Genomic DNA, 22,800 nt, shown 5'->3' with positions numbered 1-22,800 from the left:
CCCAAGCTGGCTGGTTCTGCAACCCTCGGAGGATGGAGAAGCAGATAAACTATGGTGCTAAACTAGAAAAGAAACGACAGCCAACAGGAGGCTGGAAGGAGCGAATGGCAGGTGAGGCAGAGAGTAGGCAAAAGCCAAGTGGGCTGGGCATGATGGCTCAAGCCTGTAATCCCAGCACTTTGGGAGACTAAGGTGGAAGAATTGCTTGAAGCCAGGAATTCAAGACCAGCCTGGGAAATATAGTGAGACCTTGTCACTACAAAAATTAAAGAAATTAGCTGAGCATGGTGGTGTATGCCTGCGGTCCCAGCTACTTGGGAGGCTGAGGTGGGAGGACTGCTTAACCCCAGGAGTTGGAGGCTGCAGTGAGCTATGATTGCATCACTGCACTCCAGCCTGGGTGACAGAGGAAGACCCTATCTATAAAAGAAAAGCAAAGTACTGGTGCAGGGACATGTCACATCCTGATGACTCCTACATATTGTTGGGTTCAGCTGACAAATCCTTTTTCATGGACTTTTGGTCATCTCTTACCATGAGGGACTAAAAGAGCCTTCTGTGACTTGTGGTACACTTTTTACAACCCCTTTGGCCAAAGATGGCATCGTTCCCTAATGCAGCTGACTGTGATCCACATTCAGTCATTTCCCTCAGAGGATGAAGGTTTGCTATTAATTTTAATAGCCAAAAGATAGTTGGTAGTGCCTGATGAGGCAGCAGTATAAGGAAATAACTACATGACTTCTAGCTATGACAGCTGCTTTGAAAAGGAGGAGCAACTCCTGCTAAATTAGTTCTGCCTCACCTATATTGTTAATTTTAATTAAAACCTTTGTTTATGTATTCCTCTTAATACCCAAACTGTTGTGAATTTTTAAGATATTAAAGAAGGGTTTATTAATTATAAAATTAGAAATCAGGCCGGGCACAGTGGCTCACGCCTGTAATCCCAGCACTTTGGGAAGCCAAGGTGGGTGGATCACCTGAGGTCAGGAGTTTAAGACCAGCCTGGCCAACATGGTGAAATCCCATCCCTACTAAAAATACAAAAATTAGCTGGGCAAGATGGCAGGCACCTGTAATTCCAGTTACCTGGGAGGCTGAGGCAGGAGAATCACTTGAACCTGGGAGGCAGAGTTTGCAGCGAGCCAAGATCATGCCATTGCACTCCAGCCTGGGCAACAAAAGCAAAACTCTGTCTCAAAAAAAGAATAAAAAAAGAAATAGAGCTGTTTAGTCCATTCTGTGTTAGTTTAACAGAATACCTTAGACTGGCTAATTTATAAAGAAAAGAGGTTTACTTGGCCCATGATTTTGATGGCTGTAAAGTCCAAGATTATGCAGCTGCATCTGGTGAGGGTTTCGGGCTGCTTCCACACCTGGCAGAAAGTAGAAAGGGAGTGGATGTGTGCAAAAAGATGACATGGTAAGAGAAGAAGCAAGAGAGAGAAACCAAGGAAGCTGGACTCTTTCTTAACAACCCACTCTCTTGGGAATGAATGCATTCCAGTGAGAGTGAGAACTCAAACCCATGGGAGTGTATTATTCATGAGGGATCTGCCCCCATCACCCAGACATCTCCCACTAGGCTCTACCTCTCAACACCGCCACGTTGGAAATCAAATTTCAGAAGGAGTTTTGGTGTGGACAAACTATATTTAAAGTGTAGTAATAGTTAAAAAGTCTTCTCTGTATTTAGAAAAAAAAATTCAACTGACACCCATCTAGTTTAGTTTCAATGGCTGAAGCATGGCTAGTATTATAAATAATATCAAAGAATAAGAATATTTCAGCCTCCGAAATTTTTCAAAACCACTGTTTTTTTTTGTTTGTTTGTTTTGCTAACCCATCCTGTTTATTTCCTGCCCCCAAAACTAAAGAAGTAGAATAATCTGGAACCCATTTTAAAGTTTTGTTAAAATTCATGCTTGTCACAGTGTGATTTCTTTCAGATTTTGTCCATCTTCCAAATTCAAAATATAATTCCATAATAATATTCATGGCTAAGTGTATTTCTATTTAGAAGTAGGAGAATAGAGAGGTTGTCTTTAAGAATTTTTTTTAAATTATAATTTTGGCTGTCTCTGGCCCACCCTATTTGTCTCCCTTTACAAAAAAAATTTTTTAAAAATCCGTATTCCCCTGGCCCAAGTTTCAGTTTTTCTAATCTGCCCAGATCAGAATAACTAAAGCAACAACAAATGAGGAGCAATAATATGTATTCTTTATTTACATGGCAACCTTCTTTTACAGATTCTAAACTTTAGACTAGGGAGTGAGAATCTTCCCTTCTAAATATTTGTGGGCTGGATCTAGGTTCCTCAGTTAAAGGCTTTTAATATGGATGGAAATACTTGGCATAACTATCAAGGTTATAGTTTTCTAAGGACTGCTTGTTATTTTTCTTTGTTATATAACCCTATCTCATCTCTGCCCCTCTCAATAGGCCTTCCAGACTAGCGGACTATCAGAGATTAGAAAGCTCTGCCCATTAACAGAACACATTGCTTTGAGTGCTGCAGGCCTCTCTGGGCTTCTTAGATCTCCGACTCCAACACAAAGAAAGCAGTACTTTTATTTCAGTGAAGGTTAGCTTCATAACAGGTTTTTAATCTTGGAAGATTCGTGCTGAAAACTGGATTAGGAAATCCCATGTCCCTGTACCTCTTGCTCTTGTCTGGGGACCTTGGGGAACAATGACTGCATCTAGCAGCAAACCAGTCTCTCTTCCCTTCTCTGTGTCACCAGTATCATTTCTACCTACTCCCCAACAGACTCCAGCCCAGGGGACTTCCCACACCCAACTTGCACATTTTTACCCACCTCCAGGCCATACAAGCCTTTACAGAGCACCTACTCTTTGCAGAGGCAGCACTGTGTTTCCCTCTCCATGCTTTGTTTAACTGCACCCCTCTCCAAGAGCTCCCTAAATCTGGGCTCTCTGGTGAGCACAGCTCCAGCACTGCCTCAGGCAGTTGTCACTTCAGCTTTTTAACTGTGACCCACAGGGAGAAATATATTTGACAACACAACAACCCTGCACACACATAAATACATACAACTCATAAATACAGTGAACTGAAACAAAAGATTTCATGAAAACAATACTTTTTTTGAGACAAGGTCTCGCTATGTTGCCCAGGCTGGTCTCTAACTCCTGGCCTCCCACCTTGGCCTCAGTAGCTAAGGCTATAGGCGTGAGACATCATACCTGGGTTCAATACTTTTTCTTACTATGTAGGATGTACTTTAGTGTTTTTACTTCTAATTCTGTTTTATCAAAAAGTAATAATAATAAAGCTGGTCTTTATCCACAAAATTGATTCCAGGACCCACAGTTTGAAAAGCTCTGTGTAAGGAACCCAGAATATTTAGAAGGCATAGAAGCTAATTAGGGATTCTAAAAGATGAAACTTTATTTTCACCAGGCGGTGACTTAGGGAGAATGTTCACAAAGTATTATCAAGAAAGCAAAGATTGTCTCAAATAAGGTATTTGCAACAAATGCTATGTTTGAACAAATCCTCTGACTTTCTAAGAATTCATTCATTCATTAAAGCAAACACACACACACATTGAATTTTTTTGGAGCATCAAGTTTAATCTAGACTTCAAACTTGCAAAAATGGATAAGGCCTTTGTCTTCCAGCAGCTCACAGGTTAATGAAGGCACCACAAAAAGCCATTTACAAGCCTAGGAGACTGGCCTCAGAAGAAACCAACCCTGCCCACATCTTGATCCCCAGAACAGCCTTCCAGACTCCAGGACTGCGAGAAAATCAATTTCTGTTGCTTAGGCCACCCAATCTGTGGTCTTTTAGAGCAAACAAGAACACTCGCTTTTCTTTTTTGTCTGATGGTGCATATTCAGGAGGAAACATAGTCTAACACTCACAGCACAACTACCTACTGAAACAGACAAGTAACATACTTAACAGGTTGAAATGTATTTACTTATCTACTGTTCTGCCGTTGATCAAGTATTTTCACAAGCCCTAACTCTCAATCTTCGCAGCTGCCTAAGCATCACCTGAGAATCTGTTTGAAGTGCAAATTCTCGGGCCCCACAGAAGTCTTACAGAATCAGACATTGAAAGGGGCACGAAGCCGGGCAGTCATGGTGTTTTCACAAACGTCCTGGAGGACTCTGGTGTAGCTAAAGTGCGAGAACCACGGAGGCAGGACTCCGTCCCGGTGGAGGAGATTGGGGGATGTCGTGACTTTTTCACAGGTGCGCGTGGCCAGCAAGGACGATCTCCTTTGCAACTGGCCCACAGCGTTGGCACGGGTCGCCAGATTTTATTTATCCTTGGAAGGTCTGGAGACTTAGAGGGGCCTCTCAGGGCTCCAGGGTAAGCAGCTGCCTCCGGGCAGCAGAGCCGGTGAGAGACAGGGAGCCCCGAGCCGCCGGGCGCGTGCGCGTGGGCGCGTCCCTGGGCCGGGCGCGCGCCGAAGGGGTGGGTGGCGCCGGCCCTGCCGGCCTGGCGCGCGGTCCGAGCCACTCAGAGCGCCCGGCGGCCAACACCCGGGAGCCCTACAATTAATACCGGGCGCCTGCCCGCTGGCCGGGACTCGCGCGCCGGCTCTCGGGGACGTAGGCGCCCGGTCTGCCCTGACGAGCTCGCCACTGGCTCTGCTTCGGCGGCGACGGCGACAGTGGCCCGGGCCGACTCTCGAGGGGCCCCCACCTCCTTGAGAGCCAGCTTGGGCAGGGGACGGTGCCGCACCACCGAGGTCCCGCGCAAGGGTGCGCCCCCGGCCCGGGCCCGGCAGGTGTGCGAGCCCGGTCGGGGCTCGGCAGGAGCGCGCGGAGAAGGTGAGTCGGGGGAAAAAGTGGGGACACAAGTGTGGACGCGCGAGTGTGGGCGCACCCCCGGGAAGGTCTCAGAAATGTCCTGTCTCCCCTCTTCCTGGTCCCCTTCCAGAGTTTCGCTCAGGTCCTCAGGGGACAACCTGAGAGGCTAACTTGCTGGAAGAGTTCACTCGGAGCGAGTGGACAGAGCGAGTTGGACAGCCACACCCCCGTCCGGGAGAGCGACAGGGCTGCCCTGGCCTCCAGCCCGACTGGGGTCCTAAAGCCCCGCATCCCCGGGGCTGCAGCTGGGGCTCGCCCAAGCCTCTTCCCAGCCCTGGGACCCCAGGGACGTGACTGCCACCACCCTGAGAGCTACTGACACACAGGACACAAACTTAGTTTCCAAACAAAGTAAAATCTGCCTTTCTGGTGTTTTAAGACAGGACGTGCTTATGCCGATTCATCGCGGTTTCCTTGGGCCACCTCCGAGGACGGGGCTGGACCCGCTGGCCGTGGAGGGGGTCGGCTTCGGGCGCGTGTTCGTGTCCTGGGGCGTGGGGACAGCTCTCGTGCCTCCCTCAGGAGTCGCCCCAGCATGGTCCCCGCGCACTGGCCCCTGTTTTGGGAAGGGGTGCCCGTGTTGGGAGAGGCGGGGGTGCCTGCGCTCGGCCCCCTTCCGTGTCCCCACCCTCTCCACCCGGTCCGAGGGTGCTCCCGCCTGGTGGCCCAGCAGAGGGCGCCAGCTCCCGGCCGCCGCGCGGGTCGCAAGGGGAGGGGACGCGCGATCCTCCAGGTAAGGAGCGAAGTGAATCATCCCGAACGGAGACCCGCTCCCCTCGCGGTGGGAACAAGGCGGGGCGTGGCCGCGGCACTGCTGAGAAGTCTGGGCCGCCTAGCCTCTGTCGGCGGGAAGCGGCGATCCTGCCACCGGGAGGTGTGGAAGAGCCAGGAAGGTGAGGAAAGTCCCTCCGCCCGGTGGCCGAGGGGCGCGCGCAGCCTGGGCCGGCAGACGCCAGTACGCGCCGCTGCGTTCCGCTCTGGGGCCGCAGGCGCGGGTCAGTCTCGCTCTGGCTGCGGGCGGCCCTGTAGGGGACGGAAGCGGGAACGAGGGTGGGGGGCTTCCCGGAGGTGGAGGCCGGCGGGTCCCTGGGCCGCTGCGACGGGGCACTGCGCTCAGCCCGCGGGGTCCCCGAGCCGTAACAAAGGCGCGGCGCGGCCGCGGCTCCCACCCACTTCCGTCCCCAGCGCGCGCCGCGGGGAGGAGCGGGCCGGGACAGGGTTTCTCTCCGCGGAGTTTCGGGAAGTTAGCGCGGCTGCCCATTAGGCGGAGAGCTGGGCGGGGAGGCGGGTGGCCCGGCGAGTGGCGCGCCAGTGATCAGAACTGCGACATCGCCGGGTTCCTTTCCCGACACCAGCCGCAAGTGGCCGGAGCTGCGGTGGCCCCCACGCCCCAGCCCGGGGTCCCAGGCCGGCGCCTCCGCAGGGCCCGCGCGGGTTTGAATCCGACGCATGGTGCGCCAGGCCACTCCGCCTGCCCACGTTTCTGCGCGCGTGCTGGCTCCCCGAAGGGAGTGGTTTAGCATCGGTCCCCTGCACCCTGAGTGGAGCTCCAGAAGGCGGTAATTGCATTACAGTGAGTGAGCGGCGGGGAGACTGCAGTCCAGGCCGCAATCTGGGTCAGGTGCGGGGTTAAGCGCTTCAGGCGTTGGCATGAGAGATCTTGTGGAGTCTGACAGTTTATTGCAATGAGAAGTTCCTCACAAGGGGAGAGGCCAGCTGGGGAAATTAAAGGAGCTCCTGTCTGCCATTCCCAGCCCCATCCCGAGGTTGTGATAACTTGTGCCCGGGCAAACCCTAGCACAGGCACACGTTTTGTCATAGACATGTCAGAGGCAGCATCTGTACTGCGCCAGATGTTTCTCAGCATCTGAACAGGAGAGGAGGAGGTGGTGTTGAAGAGAAACCCAGGACGTTCTGCTTGGTGTGAACCCTGGCCCCTCGCAGTCAGTCGATGGAATTCACGTTTTCGCGTCTTGTCTTATCGGCCTCCACCCCCTTCTTCTGTTGGAAGGAAAGAGCAAGCACTGGTTTTTATGAAGTGCTGTTGGACGAGGGACTCTCCCCTACACAATGTGGAAGGCTCTTCATTTTCTCTTTAAACCTTACCACCTCTTCCCAGGAGGTGATTTCTGTTTCACAGATGAGGAAAATGAGGCTTAGAGAGGTTAACAGGTCCAAGAGTCTGCCCTGTGCCAAAGAGGACTGTTTATTCCTTGCAGGTTTATTATTATTATTATTATTTTTGGCAAAGTCAGTTACTGAAGAGTGCTTTATGGACTGCTGGGTGTGTGCTGTACCCCGGGGTTCAGGTTTGATTATGTTAGGCTTTAGGGCTTGATGGACTTTCCACCTATCTCTGGCTTGTGTTAATGCCAGTGCCATAACTAAAGCAACTCATATTTAAAACTTAATGTATATGAAGAGAACTAAGGTTTCCTCCCCAAACCTTTAGAATTATATGACAATTCCAAAGAGAGGTGGAAATAGTTGTCCTTTGCTTTTTGCAGTGTTTCATCAGGCAGGTGGGCCTGGAGTCAGGAATTCTACACAGCACGGAGCACTGGTTGCCTTTTCTTTTGCAAGGAGCTACAGTTTCCACCTTGTTTAAGCTGTATGTGACTTTGCCACTGTGCTGAATGTGCGTTTAAAATTAAGTGAAGCATGCTTTGGATATAATGGCCCACCTTACTGACTGATAAGTTAAAACCTCAGAATTTCTTTGAGGGATCCAAGGATATGGTTGTATTCACAACTTTTATACAACATTTGAGCTCAAGTTTACAAAATAGGACTTCGGCATTGTCCTGAATGTACTTAAAATGTATTGCCTTCAAGGAAGATGTTTGCAACTCTAGTGTGACAGTCAGGGACTTGGAATGTCCCAGGTAGAAGCAGCGAGGCGCGCTGATGAGGGCAAGCCTGGGAAGTCAGAATGGCTGGGTTCAGTTGCTGCCTTTACCATTTAGAGGTCTGTAGCCTTGGACAATTTACCCAACATCTGAGCTTCACTTTCTTCTTTTAAAACATAAATCAAAGGCCAGGTGCCGTGCCTCCCACCTGTAGTACCAGGGCTTTGGGAGGCTGAGGTGGGAGGATGGCTTGGGGCCAGGAGTTTGAGACCAGCCTGGGCAACATAGTGAGACCCTGTTTCTACAAAATATTTTAAAAATTACCTGTTCTCTTAGCTACTTGGGATGCTGAGGTGGGAGGATCACTTGAGCCCAAGAGTTTGAGCCTGCAGTGAGCTATGATTGCATCACTGCACTCCAGCCTGGGCAACAGAGCTAGATGGCTGTCTGTAAAAAAACTAAACAAAACAAGCTATGAGTAATAAAAGTGCCTCCTGGTTTCAAACCATGAGGACTAAATTAGATAATTCATGAGATACTTGGCACAGTGCCTAGCACATAGTTGCTGTTCAACAAATGTTAAATAATGACCATGTTTAAGAACAGAATCCTTCCCTTTCTTCCCTCATCCAGAGAGGTAAAGTAGTTCATAGTTGCCCTGAACACCCTATTCTTAGTGAATATGGCAATATAGTACAGTTAGCAATTCCGCCTTCTCTCAGCAAGTTGGGGCTCAGGAAAGGTTGGTAGTGATGGAAAACTTGGTCCAGTCGCCCAAGGAGTTTACAAGGAGCTCCCGAACTATAGAGCTTTTCTCCTGGTTTTGCCACTGTGTAATTCTGTGGCTGGCCTTTCAGCCATTTCCCTTTCTTTAAAATGTAAAACCCAGTATTCTAATGGCCAAGATGGTAGGAATTTATTTAAAAAAACAAAAACCCAAACCAAATGAACTGGTGAAAAGGAAATACGTATTCTTTCTTCTCATTCACTAGCCATAAATGGCACTAAAGAAATGTATCTGCTTCTGTGAAAATTGTGCTGGCCTAATCCTGGGAAGAGGGACCATTTCCTTGGACAATATAATGTTTTCTGACAGTCTGTTTAAAGGTGAACCACCAAGTTGATAGAAGAGGAAGGAGAGTTTGAGACATAACATTTCAAAAATATTTCCTTAAACATGGTCAACTATGTATGATCTGAAAGTTGCTAAACTAACTTCTAGATGACAGCATGAAATATAGGTCAGTTAAGCTGAACAATTAACGAGCAACCAGTATAGCTGTTTCGTATGTTAAAAAAACTTGAAAGTTTTTCAAATGAGCAAATAGACTCTATATTGTATATACATGCAAGAAATATAAAATTGTATCTATAAGTATACTTATAAGTATACTGTATATATAATTTCTTATAATACATCTGATCTTTTTTGCTATTTTATACCTCTTGATTTGGGTTTTGCTCTTTTAAACAATTGATATGGACTAAAGCACCATAAAGAAACGTTATAATGTCATTATACACCACCCGATGTGTAGTTACCATGAACATTATCTTCAAGAAAGTTCATGGACAGGAGGACAGGGAAGGATTGTTATTATGTAGGTTTTACATCTGGATATGATATGCATCTTCTCTTACTGGAAAATGAGCTGCGTGCATAACCAATCGGAGGCATGTAAAGAGTTAGGAGCAAGATCCCTGCTTTTGTGCATCTCACTCCATTTGTAGCCACTTGTTGCACTCCATCTGGGAAGAAAGAAGCCGCTGCAGGGCATGCGCCAGACCTGCGCTGGGCTGTCGCTTCCATTGTACGGAAGATGAACAGGCGGCGTTATTTTGGATCACATAGCAGCTTGTTCAAAAGCATCTTGCATTCCCCAGCTGTTCCACAACTTCTTCGCATATGGGAGAGAACTTGCCAGCTGCTGGGGCAACTGTACTTACATTTGCTGCCTTTGTTCAGTAAACAAGGAAGGTAAAAAGACAGGCGCCTTTGTTAAACTGTAGTCATTGTAAAGAGACTTATTTGTTTCTGTTATGTCAATGTTATTCCAGATATAGTCTGTCAGGGGAGGAGGTTTAAAAGGAAATGTCAGAATTAACATTTTTTTAATCCAAATAAATGTTATTTTAGAGTAACCGGCATGTATAGTTTTTCCATATGTAAAACCTGAGGCTGCTTTTATATTTCGTTGCCTAACAAAGGAATGGATCTAATACCTAAAAATAAGTGTTTACTTAAAAATTGACATATGAATCAGATTTAATTCTATACATTTTTCTATTGCATGAAATACATAAAAGTTACAGTGTGTCTCCAGACAGTGCTTTTGTGTTTTCAGAACATTCTGTTGGTTTTGCATTTGTTGGAGCTGGAGGGTACCTTGCCTGCACCCTTTGTTTAATCAATCAGAAAACTTCAGTTTACAAGGAGTTGTTGCTTATCCAAGGTGGTTTGGCTAGTGGATTTAATTCAGCAAAGCTTCTGTCGAGTGTTTACAGTGTGACAGGGCTGGGATACCTATAAAGATGAATAAGGGTTGGGCCCAGCCCTGGATGGACTCGCAGTTCAGAAACAACAGACGTAAACAAATACTTCAAGTATGAGGGCTAGAGCAGAGGCAGCACCTTTTTGTTTTCAGAACAGTGTTGTAATCATGTCAACTCAAATAAAGCCAGAGTAGCAAGTTGATGTGCCAGTAAGAATCAAGGAGCAGAATCTTGGGTACAGTAAGATAAGAGGAGGCATTACGTGGTTTATTGAATTTTAAGTACATGTCCCTAAAAAAGAAGGTTTTGTATTGTGTCTCCACCTAGGCCTGCTTGTCTTCCAGTTCCTGGCCAGCACCCCAAAACATCTTGCCTTCCTAATTATTGTGAATTGTGAATAAATGGCCCTCTAGTAGCTCCAGCATCAATCACAATCCTTTTTGTGATATTCAGTCAGTTTCAATCCCCTTTGTTCTATAAGAGGTTGTAAAATAAGCCAGAATTGCTTGGGCATGTATAAAACCCTCTGACTCCAAATCTCCTCTAAATCTTAGGGGTTCCTTGTACTGGAAACTGCTGTTGCTTCAGATCCCCTGATGATTCACAGTTGCTGAGTTGGGCCCACCATTCTAAGCCCTTAATCCACTTCTGGGCTCCATTTATACATTTGTGTATCTCTTACTTCATCCCTTTTGTGCAGTAATAACAGATTTTTACAGTCTTTCAGTTTTCACTTGGTTTTACTGACGTTTTCACTTGAGACGCTCAAGAACTCCATTGGGTTCTTAGGGCTGATGACCCAAGGTTTCCATCTTGTAGAAGAGGAAACTGAGGCTTCACGGTTGAGAAACTTGCCTGCGCTAGAATTAGAAGTAAAATCTGATTGAAAGTTCAGCACTGCCCTCTGACTGGAAGGGTCAACTTATACAAAGCTGGAGGTTGAGTTTCATCTTCATCTGCAGCTTCATTGTACATGCCCTGACTTCAGTGATCCTCACTGGGTTTTCTACCCAGGGCTTTCACTGGGATAAATCTCCCTTCCTTAGTACATTTCTCTGCACATTACAGTTCTCTTAGCATCTTATTCTTCTTTTACTTTTTTCTTTGTTAGAGACAGGATCTTGCTCTGTTGCCCGGGCTGGAGTACAGTGGTGTGATCATTGCTCACTGCGGCTTTTAACTCCTGGGCTCAAGGATTCCTCCCTCCTCAGCCTCCCAAGTAACTGGGACTACAGGTGTGCACCACCACGCCAAGCTAATTAAAAAAAATTGTGGAGAAATGTTGCCTAGGCTGGTCTCTAGCTCCCTGGGCTCAAGTGATCCTTCTGCCTCAGCCTCTCAAAATGCTGAGATTATAGGCAAGAGAAATAGTACCCAGCCATCATGTTACATTTCTAAGTCTTGTCTCTCAAGAGCAATTGCCAAGTTTTTTTTTTTTTTTTTTTTTTTGAGACGGAGTCTCACTCTGCCACCCAGGTGCAATGACACAGTCTCAGCTCACTGCATCCTCCGCCTCCTGGGTTCAAGCGATTCTCCTGCCTCAGCTCCCAAGTAGCTGGGACTACAGGTGCATGCCATCACACCCAGCTAATTTTTGTGTTTTTAGTAGAGATGGGGTTTCACTGTGTTGGCCAGGCTGGTCTTGAACTCCTGACCTCGTGATCTGCCCACCTCGGCCTCCCAAAGTGCTGGGATTACAGGTGTGAGCCATCACGCCCGGCCGATTGCCAACTTTTAAACACATGCATCCCTCTGTCCTGCTACACACACACACACACACCACACACACACACCCCTCCATATACACAGAGGCCCAGCATGGCTACTGCACCACTATCCTTTTTTACCCAGCCCAGCTCCTTTCAGAAGACGACTTCACCTTTACACCATCAAACTTTTTCCTCCTGCTTGATGCCTTGGGATACTACAAAATTCTTGATGGATGTCAGATACAGGTGGATAGTCAAAGTTAGCCTGGTTCCTCTTTTTCCACAGGGCTACTGTTGGAAAACGATCCAGCTCCCCATGGTAGTGGTGACTGTGTTGTCCCCCCAACATCATGGTTCTTGGGGTTAGAAATAAGAGCCATTTGCCTGTAGGAGGAAGAAGGTGATGAGCTTAGTGGGGGAGGGGGATCTTCTTCGCTCAGGACTTCTCTATTATTCCTTACACGGCCATAGTACCACTCCCCACAAACATCCCAGTACTGCCCCTCACCCCCAGACTTTGGCAACTCTCTCCTCCTTCTAGGACCCTTTGTTTGTTTCCCTCTTTGACATTCTTCCCCTCCTGCTCCTGGTCTGTTGCTGTCGCCCAGCCACCTCCTGGCAGGCCTGGGTTTCAAGTGTCTTAGGGACACATTTGCCTTGGATGGCCTTATCTCCATCTGTCATTGGTGTTTAATTGCTCTCCACTCTCCAGCCTGCTCTTTGACTTGGGGTAAGTTTCCCCCTTGCAATCCTTTCTGATTACTTCTTTCAGCTTTCCTCTGGCCAATTCAGCTGCCTGTTCAGCTCTTCCACGCTGCTAGCTCACCCTTTGTGTCTGCAGTTTCCCAGGGTTTCCAATACATGGCTTTGTTTCTATCCAAGGCTGCTGTACTCTTTCTCCCTTCCTTCCTTTCCTTCCTCGCCCTTTTTGACAGTGCTTCTTGAGGCTTGTATTCTTTTCCCTTTCAGTTTTTTCTTCTTAACAATTTGCAAACCCTTCTGCCTTTGTTCTGAGTCAATCTCATTTGGCTGTCACCTTTGTTTAGTATAATAATGATATTGAATATGCTATCAAAGTTTTTATGTACAGGAAATTTTTGCTTTTAAAAAGGATTCTTTGGAACTGTAACTTGGAAATACCAGTTTTGAAACTGGTCAGGTCAGGGCATTTTAGAAGGTTTGAACTTTGGGGAAAATTGTTTGAAATTTGTTTTGGCTGTCCTTGCCTGTGGCAGTACCTTGAAAGTAACTGAAACATAAGCTTGTTTTGGATAACCTTTCCCTTGCAAGCGGAAATTGTACATACACAGAGCAGAATTCACGTTGCCTTTTTTTTTTTCAACTCATATTTCTGGAGAATCTTAGAAGGGAGTTTGTGCTTTGTGGCCAGTCTAGGGTGGGTGTAACTCGTGAATGATTGGTCATATTAAGACTGTGCTAGACCCTTTTGATCAAAAGGCTCGCTAGGGATGCTTTCTGTTTATGATCTTCTTTCCATGAGAATATACCAGAGAGTAGGTATTAGGAAATCCTTGACAGATTGACTTGATTAAGGAATCTTTACTTTTCACCCAAAGCTGTGAACATAAGGGTTTACTCAGGGTCAGGAATAGAGTTGGATGGTAGTTGGACGTTCTTTCCCTGCCTTGAGGTAGAGCTGCAGGCTACTGTTGGTCCTGAGCAGCCAGGGGGCCTCAGCAGTGTTTGCTGTGCACCCAGAGCCCTCCCACCTGGCAATTGTTCACTGCAAAAATTAAAAAATATTGCTCTTTTTGTGACTTTTTCTTTTCTTTTTTGTATTCACGACTTAATGCACGTTTCTCCTTTCTCTAAGTTCTGCAAAAAGCGAAAAGTTGTTGACCCAGGCCAAAATAGTTTGGTATTTTAATTTCCCAATTAAAAGGGAGCACAATTTTCTTGCCCCAGTAGATCTGGGACTCTGTTTACGGCAATGTTACTTATCCCAGGTGGTTTGGCTATTGCATGTAATTCAGCAAAATTTCTGTTGAGTGTTTACAGTGTGACAGGCCTGGGGAACTTATAAAGATGAATAATGGTTGAGTCTACGGTGCCCAGGGAGTTTGAGTCCAGCCTGGGCAACATTTATAATTTTTTTTTTTTTAATTAGCTAGTGTGGAGGTCCACACCTGTAGTCCCAGCTACTTGGGAGGCCAAGGAGGCAGAATTCCTTGAGCCCAGGAGTAGGAGGCCACAGTGAGCTATGATCACACCACTATACTCCAGTCCGTTAGTACAGACTGGAGCACACACAGACCAAGGGATCTTTGTTTCAGCAGTCTTCTTTAATTGGTGTTGCTGGACATAGAATCTTGATGTAACCATCAACTTCAGTTAACCTAGTCAAGTTATCCACCTATATTAACATTATTATGTTATTATTAGCATCTGAAGAAAGGTCTTTGAAATTGGAATTATATAGAAACAGGAAGTAAAAGTAATCAAACAGACTGTTGATTCTGTCATTCCTTTGTTCAGCAAACATTTGATAACCACATGGTATGTGTGTGTATGCTTGTGCACGTGGATGTGTGCACCCATTTGATGCTTGTTATTGAGAATATAGAGTGAATCCGGCCTTCACGGAGCTTGCAGTGGGGGATACATTTGTAAATAAACAAGCATAGGAGTTGTGATGGAAGCACATTCTAGATGTCATGGAAGCATGAGAGGATGCCATGACAGTGGTGCTGCCACTGGTAGCATCATCTGTTGACTATCCACTGCTTGTCAGGCCCTGTGCTGAGGGCTTTGAGGGCTTGACATGCTGTACTTCAATTAGCACTTTTTTTTTTTTTTGAGATGGACTCTCACTTTATCTCCCAGGCTGGAGTGCAGCGGTGTGATCTTGGCTCACCATAACCTCCACCTCCTGAGTTCAAGCCTTTCTCCTGCCTCAGCCTCCCAAGTAGCTGGGATTACAGGCATGTACCACCACACCTGGCTAAATTTTATATTTTCAGTAGAGACAGGGTTTCATCATGTTGGCCAGGCTGGTCTTGAACTCCTGACCTCAAGTGGTCTACCTGCCTCAGCCTCCCAAAGTGCTGGGATTACAGGCATGAGCCACCGCGCCCGGCCACAATTAGCACAGTTTTTTAAGTGGAAGCCTTGATAGGTTAAGTACCTCAAATGAGGTATGACAATGAATAGTAGAGTCTGGGTTTGGATTCAGATCCAAGGTCATAAACCTTTTGCCATAAATGACAGGATATATCAGTAGCTTCCTAAGTTTACTTTTCCTCCTCTAACTATCCCTATCTCCGCACATAAAGTAGGAATAAGGAAGCCTGGAGAGCCATTTGATATTAAAGATATGTGGGGGCCAGGTGCAGTGGGGTATGCCTGTAATCCCAGCACGTTGGGAAGCTGAGGCAGGAGGATGGCTTGAGCTCAGGAGTTTGAGACCAGCCTGGGCAACTTAGTAAGACCCCATCTCTACACAAAATTTAAAAATTAGCCATGCATGGTGGCACACACCTGTAGTCCTCGATACTTGGGTGGTTGAAGTGGGAGGATCACATGAGCCCATGGTCTGGTGGCTGTAGTGAGCTATGATTGCACCACTGCACTCCAGCCTGGGCCACAGAGCAAGACCTTGTTTCTAAAATATACATATTTTTATTTTTTAAAAAAGGATGTAGGTGGGGAGTTAGCCCTAGCCTCACTCTCTCCTATAAAGGATGTACCATGGGGATCTAGTCTAGACGGTTCCTCAGTCTCTGTAATTATGCATTTTCTCTGAGTATTCTTTATATTAAGTGTTTTGCCAACTCTGTTTCTAAAGAGGCTTTCTTTCCCCTCTGCTGAGCGTTGCAGAAACTGGCCATCAGCCTGACTGAGCCCCAGAGCCCTCTGCCTCCTTTCTCAGTGCTGTGCATCGCAACCAGCAGCCTCCGGTTTCTGCCTTGATCCCCTTAGTGGTACTTGGTGAGGCAAGCGGCTCTATTTCAGGCCTGCGGAAGCGGAGAGTCACTTCCTCTTCAGGATCGGTTCTTTAAATGAACCTCTCGTGGAGGGAAAGCGTGCCTGCTAGGACACATCTGTGTGCATGAATACGGCTCTCAGAAATCTCATCCTCACTTTCAGCAGCCTGCTGGTCACACTGCTCTTATCTCCCCTTTCCTGCCTTTTAAGGATTGCAAGGCTCTGTGGTTCTGGTAAGACCCAGTTATGATCCTGAAGAATACTGACTGGACAGGTTGGAGGAAACCTATCACTCTTGAAGGGAAGGAGAGGCTCAAAGGGGACATGAGATCCTGCCCTTTTCCAAAAGGAACCCTTGAGGACCCAAGAGCGGTCCTCTGCAGGATGAATCGCCCTGAGGCTCTAGGATAAACTTTGATAAGCAAGCTCTGCCTTAGGGCTGTGCCTGTCCTGTTTCCTGCTCTTGATAGCAGGCAAGTAGAAAGAGGGACCTCTGACCCTGAACTGTGTGCCATAATGAGGAAATTCCACCTTGAAAACTTAGAAATTTAGAGGTGAGCATGCATGCTTTTTTTTTTTTTTTTTTGAGACGCAGTCTCGCTTTGTGGCCCGGGCTGGAGTGCAGTGGCCGGATCTCAGCTCACTGCAAGCTCTGCCTCCCGGGTTCACACCATTCTCCTGCCTCAGCCTCCTGAGTAGCTGGGACTACAGGCGCCCGCCACCTCGCCCGGCTAGTTTTTTGTATTTTTTAGTAGAGACGGGGTTTCACCATGTTAGCCAGGATGGTCTCGATCTCCTGACCTCGTGATCCACCCGCCTCGGCCTCCCAAAGTGCTGGGATTACAGGCTTGAGCCACCGCGCCTGGCCTTTTTTTTTTTTTTTTTTTTGAGACAGGGTCTCACTCTGTCACCCAGGCTGGAGTGCAGTGGTGTGATCTCAGCTCACTGCAACCTCTGCCTCCTGGATTCAAACCATTCTCATGCTTCAACTTCCTGAGTAGCTGGGATTACAGACATGTGCCACCACACCCAGCTAATTTTTGTATTTTTGGTAGAGATGGGGTTTCGCCATGTTGACCAGGCTGATCTTGAACCCCTGACTTCAAGTGAGCCCGCCTGCCTCAGCCTCCCAAAATGCTGGGATTACAGGCATGAGCCACCTTGCCCAGCTGCTCATCAGTTTTTAAGTCCAAAAATAAGGCTAAGAACTTCCTGGAAAAAATTGATAGACCATGGACTCAAGTGAAGAGACAGCTTACTTCAACCAGTGTTAGACGATGTCCATCCACTTCCTGAAAATGAATTCAATATTAGACTTTGAAATAGGATTTATATGTTTTTTTCATTCTGACCCCAGAATTATCCAATTATTTTTAAAAAAATAGTCACCATGATATATCCTGACATTGAGTTTCCAGGAAAAAGAAAAACTGTATTGTATGCTTTACAAGAAAATTATATGGTTGGAAGATATTTTGGAGGATTATTTATGTAAACCCAACATCTGTGTGTGTGTGTGTGTGTGTGTGTGTGTGTGTTAAATCCTCATTTAAAAAGAATGAAAAGCTTTCATTGCATGGCATTTTTTTTCTATACACTTGCTTCTCATTGTGTTGGAAGAAGGCACAAGTTAGTTATAGCAGGCAGTGAAAGCAGTTTATTTTTTTCCATGAACAAATTGGTTCCATCTCTTTTATTTAGGCTTCTTGAAAACAATACAAAGAGAGAGAGAAAACAAAAAACTCAGAAGAAACTGCAAGCTTATTGTGAAAAACTTCTGACTTTCATTTTGAGCACAGATACTAGTTCTAGGTTCAAATAGTAGTATCCTTTATCTGTTTGTAGAACTTGGTAGGTCTACAATTTATAAACCCATTAATACTTCCCTTGCCCCATACCCAAGTCTCCCTACACACAATGCCTTCTCCATTATTTTCCATTTCAGCTAGAAGTTGATTTTGAAAAGTTAAGTGCTGTGTTTGCATAATCTTCACCCAACCCTTTTTCTCCAAACTTTTTATCTTCTTTGGTTGCCAAATTCACACGCATTGCTTGTAGTTACCCAACAATGGCTTTTGTTTCATTTTTTCATATGTTCTCAATGGTTTTCCCATTAGTTTTGATTCTAGGGACAACTAGGGAGAGTTAATGAGTTGCAGAAACAGGGAAAGTTGCCTCGATTATATGTAGGCTTACTGAATTAGTTACCATCACCAAGTGTAGGTAAACAGGAGAATAACTATTTAAAAGATGAGAAGAATAGATTTCATAGTAAGAGAAGTTTCCTCTCTCAAGATGTTCCTCTTTTTCTTCTTCCTCCTTTCCCTCCTTCTATTATATAATAATAATAATATTATTATTCCCTGAAGTATTGTTCACAGTCTGATGGGACAAACAGTTGTTGCTAAGAGTAATGCCTTCTTAACAGTGAATACCCAAAGTTTCAGTTCAAGTACTAGAAAGCGACTTGTAATAAATAATCACAGTTTAAATTTAAGTGATGCTTAATTATACATTTACTTTTTATTTTTTTTGAGACAGGATCTCACTCTGCAACCCAGGCTGGAGTGCAATAACACAATCTCAGCTCACTGCAACCTCTGCCTCGCGGGCTCAAATAATCCTTTCACCTTAGCCTCCCCAGTAACTAAGACACATTTATAATTTCTTGTTTTTTAACTTTTTGGCCAGTGGCTGGCTAATTTTTTAATTTTTTGAAGAGACAAGGTCTCACTATATTGCTCAGGCTGGTCTCAAATTCCTGGGCTCAACCAGTCCTTCTGCCTCAGCCTTTCAAACTGTTGGGATTACAGGCATGAGCCACCACGCCTACATGTATAAATATTTATAGAGGACGTTTATGTACAGGGCATGCTGTCAGGATTTTCACTTATCTAATGTCATTTAATCACAAATACCACGTGAAGTAGGTAGTAGTATTCCCATTTCACAAATGAGCAACATCAAGCCTCGAGAGGAAAAATGACTGGTCACAGTCACATATCTAGGAGTGACAGGATTGAGATTTAAATCAAGATCTTCTGATTCCAGGGTCACATTCGCTTCCCAGCCAATAAGTAAACAGCAGTGATGTTACCAAGGAGGTCCTATGTGTGTATGACAGTGGATTCTGGAACTCAGCTTGAATGCTCATGCAGTAGAATTTTAAGAACAAAACTGTTAAATTAGGGTTGGAGCTTTTAGTGCCCCCAAATTGGATTTAGAGGCTAGAATTCAATTATCTGCCTGCTTTTTGCTGAAAATATTTATTGTACAAGTCTGTACCCAACTCCTGAAAACACCAGGTTTTTATTTTTGAATGTGCACATCTTCCAAAGGCCGGTTTGGTGCTGAATTGGAAAGAATTCTAGTTCTCAGAACCTGGAAAATGACCATTACTCCTGTTTTCTTTCTTTCGTTCTTTTTCTTTGAACAGCTTTATTGAGATATAATATTACCACTGTTTTCTTAACTCAGCTTTTTGGAAGAAAGTTTGGGTCAATGTTAAGCCAAAATTTCTTAACTTTTAGGGCTTTTTGATATGGTCTTGCTTAAGTTACTCAAACTCTCCCACTTCTTTATTACTCCCAGAGAAATCTTTTCAGTAGAAATTTGGGAAATTTTGCATTTTAAAAACTCGTATTGCTGATACAGTTTTTTTTTTCTGTTTCTTTTTCTTTTTTTCTTTTTTTTGTTTGAGATAGAGTCTCACTCTGTCACCCAGGATGGAGTGCAATCTCTGCAACCTCCGCCTGCAAGACTCAAGCGATTCTCCCGCCTCAGCCTCCCGAGTAGCTGGAATTACAGATGCGTACCACCACACCCGGCTAATTTTTGTATTTTCAGTAGAGACAGGGTTCTGCTATGTTGGCCAAGCTGGTCCCGAACTCCTGACTGAAGGTGATCTGCCTGCTTTGGCTTCCCAAAGTGCTGAGATTATAAGCATGAGCCACTGGCGCCCAGCCTGATTTATTTTTTAAGGTTAGCTTTCCTGAAAATGCCTTCTTCTGTAACTCCTGGTTAGCCTGGAAGCCAGACAAAAGAGTACTAGTTATGATGATACCAGTAAGATGCCAAAATAAAAATTTGCCACAAGTCAACCCAGATATGGACTGCTCATTAGTATAGAGCAGGCATCCCTAGCAGTATTGAAATATGTGACTGTAAATTTGTCTGTTTCCTTGTGCAGTTCTGTCAGTTTTTGTATTTGGATTCATCGCTGTTATTAAGGTGAATAAATACTTAGGATCCTTATGTTCCCTTGAGGAACTGGCTACTTTATTGTTATGAAATGACATTCTTTAGACCAGCTGATATTCTTTGCTATAAATTCTACTTGTTATTAATAAAGCCACTTCAGCTGGTTTTTTTTTTTTTGGATTGGTGTTAGCATGGTATAACTTTTTCCATCCTTTTACTTTTAACCCCCCCCTTTTTTTTTTGCTTTATTTCAAGTGCATTTTTTTTTTTTTTGTGGGCAGTATACAGTTGTATCTTTTTTCCCCAATATGAAAATTAGTCTTTTAATTGGTGTATTTAGATTACTGACGTTTAATGTAACTATTTTTTTAATTTTAATTTTAAAGTTAATTTTAAATCTGTCATCTTGCTATATGTACTCTATGTATCTTGTCTATTGTTTATTCCCTTTTCCCTGGTTTCTCTGCCTTCTTTTGGATTGAGTTTTTTTTCTTTTTTTTTGTTTTGTAATGATTCCATTTGTTCCTTTGTTGGCTAACTAGCTATATGTCTTTGTTTGTTATTTTGTGGTTACTTTAAGATTTACAGTATAGTCTGGGCATAGTGGCTCATGCCTGTAATCTTAGCACTTTGGGAAGCTGAGGCGGGTAGATTGCTTGAGGCCAGGAGTTCGAGACCAACCTGGCCAACATGGCAAAAACCCCATCTCTTCTAAAAATACAAAAATTAGTGGGATGTAGTAGCACATGCCTGTAGTCCCAGCTACTCAGGAGGCCGAGGCATGAGAATCACCTGAACCCAGGAGGTAGAGGTTGCAGTGAGACGAGATCACACTACTGCACTCCAGCCTGGGTGACAGAGTGAGACTCTGTCTCAAAAAACAAACTATTTGCAGTATACATCTTTAAGTTATCACAGTCTACCTTTAAGTGATATTATATCACTTCACATATAATATAAGAACATTACAATAGGATACTTCCATCTTGACATTTGTGTTATTGTTGTACAGTTTACTTTTACATATGTGATTAACTCCATATAAATTATTATTGTTTGAGAAGTCACCGCTCTTTTAAAAGCTTAAATAATAAGGAGAAAACTCTTATGTATTTACCCAGGTAGTAGCTATTTCCACTGTTCTTTATTCCTTTGTTATATTCATATTTCTACCTGATTTTTTTTTTTTACTTAAAAGAATTTACTTTAGCATTTCTGTTATATAGGACTTCTGGTGATGAATTCATTCCATTTTTTTTTATGTCTGATAAATCCTTATTTTGCCTTTATTTTTATAAGTAACATGTGCTAACTAATTGTACAATTGGAGCTACAGCTTTATTTTTGGAAGCTATTTTTGCTGGGTATAGAATTATAGATTGACAATTTTTTCTTTCTAGTTCATTAAAGATTTTGCTTCACTATTTTACACTTGCATTGTTTTTGACATAAAATCTGCTATCATTCTTATCTTTTTTTGTTTATGTGATATGTCCTTTTTTTCTAGTTGCATTTAGTATTTTTATTTTGGAAAAAGTGAAGTCTCACTGTGTCACCCAGGCTAGAGTGCAGTGGTGCAGTCATAGTCCACTGTAGCCTCAAACTCTTGGCTCAAATAGTCTTCCTGCCTCAGCCTCCTGAGTAGCTGGGACTACAGGCACATGCCACCATACCCAGCTGCCTTTTAAGATGTTTTGTTTGTTCCTGGTTTTAAGCAATTTGCAATGTGCTTTGATATATGTTTGTTTATATTTCTTGTGCTTGGAGTTAAATGAGCTCCTTGGATCTTTGGGTTTATATTTTTATTAGGTTTGACATATTTTTTCAGCCATTATTTCTTTAAATATCACTTTCTATCCCTCTGTTCCCCCCATGTGGAATCCAACTATATGTGTATTAGGCTGCTTAAAGTTGTCTGCACAGCTCACTCGTGCTTTGTTCATTTTTTTTTTTTTTTTTTACTTTCCTGTTTTTCATTTTGGACATTTCTATTGCTATGTCTTCAAGTTCAATAGTCTTTTCTTCTGAAATGTCTGCCTGTCGTTAATCCTATCCAGTGTACTGTTCATCTCATACATTGTAGATATTATTTCCAGAAATTTTGTGTTTTTATATATTCATACCTCTGCCTAAAATCTTGAATATTTGTCCTTGTCTGCTAATTCTAATATCTTTCTTAATTCTTGATCAGTTTCAGTTGATTGACATTGCTTCTCATTGTGGGTTATATTTTCCTGCTTCTTTGCATGCCTGGTAATTTTTGACAGGATGCTAGACATTGCGATGTTATATTTTGGGGTTATGGAAATATTGTTGAGCTTTGTTTTGGGATGTAGATAAATTACTTGGAGACAGTTGATTCTTTTGTCTTACTTTCAAGGTTTATTAGATAGGACTGGAGCAGTGCTAATTAGACAGGGCTAATTATTCCTTAAGCCATTTATGCTGAGTGTTCCATTATTGGAACACTAAACTTGTGGGAGTTATTTATATCCTATTGCTTAAGGTCATCACCAAGGTCGGATTTCTCACACAAAAAAATTTGCAACCTCCGGCATAAATGGGTTAAGCAACATCTTTCTGAGTACCCAGTGCTCGTGAATTATGAATTTTTCCATTCTTGTTGTTTGTTTGTTTTGAGACAGAGTCACACTGTTTCATCCAGGCTGGAGTGCAGTGGCATGATCTCAGCTCATTGCAACTTCCACCTCCTGGGTTTAAGCAATTCTCCTGCCAGCCTCCCAAGTAG

The 22,800-nt window shown here is 44.3% G+C and overlaps 1 protein-coding gene across 1 annotated transcript in view; it reads left to right on the top strand.

Moving 5' to 3' along the window:
* Positions 1–32: 32 nt before the first annotated feature.
* The window catches only part of LOC117082234, a 50,556-nt gene continuing 27,788 nt past the window's right edge, over positions 33–22,800 (top strand). The window contains exons 1-2 of the mRNA XM_033208873.1: positions 33–111; positions 4,394–4,816. Coding sequence (XP_033064764.1) covers positions 33–111; positions 4,394–4,816 — 502 coding nt within the window. The remainder of the gene's footprint in view (positions 112–4,393; positions 4,817–22,800) is intronic.

Source organism: Trachypithecus francoisi, unplaced genomic scaffold (assembly GCF_009764315.1).
Source record: "Trachypithecus francoisi isolate TF-2019V2 unplaced genomic scaffold, Tfra_2.0 Lachesis_group9, whole genome shotgun sequence".
In the NCBI taxonomy this organism is placed as follows: domain Eukaryota; kingdom Metazoa; phylum Chordata; class Mammalia; order Primates; family Cercopithecidae; genus Trachypithecus; species Trachypithecus francoisi.
The sequence above is the reverse complement of the archived record's forward strand: the minus strand, read 5'-3'. Positions and strand labels throughout refer to the sequence as shown.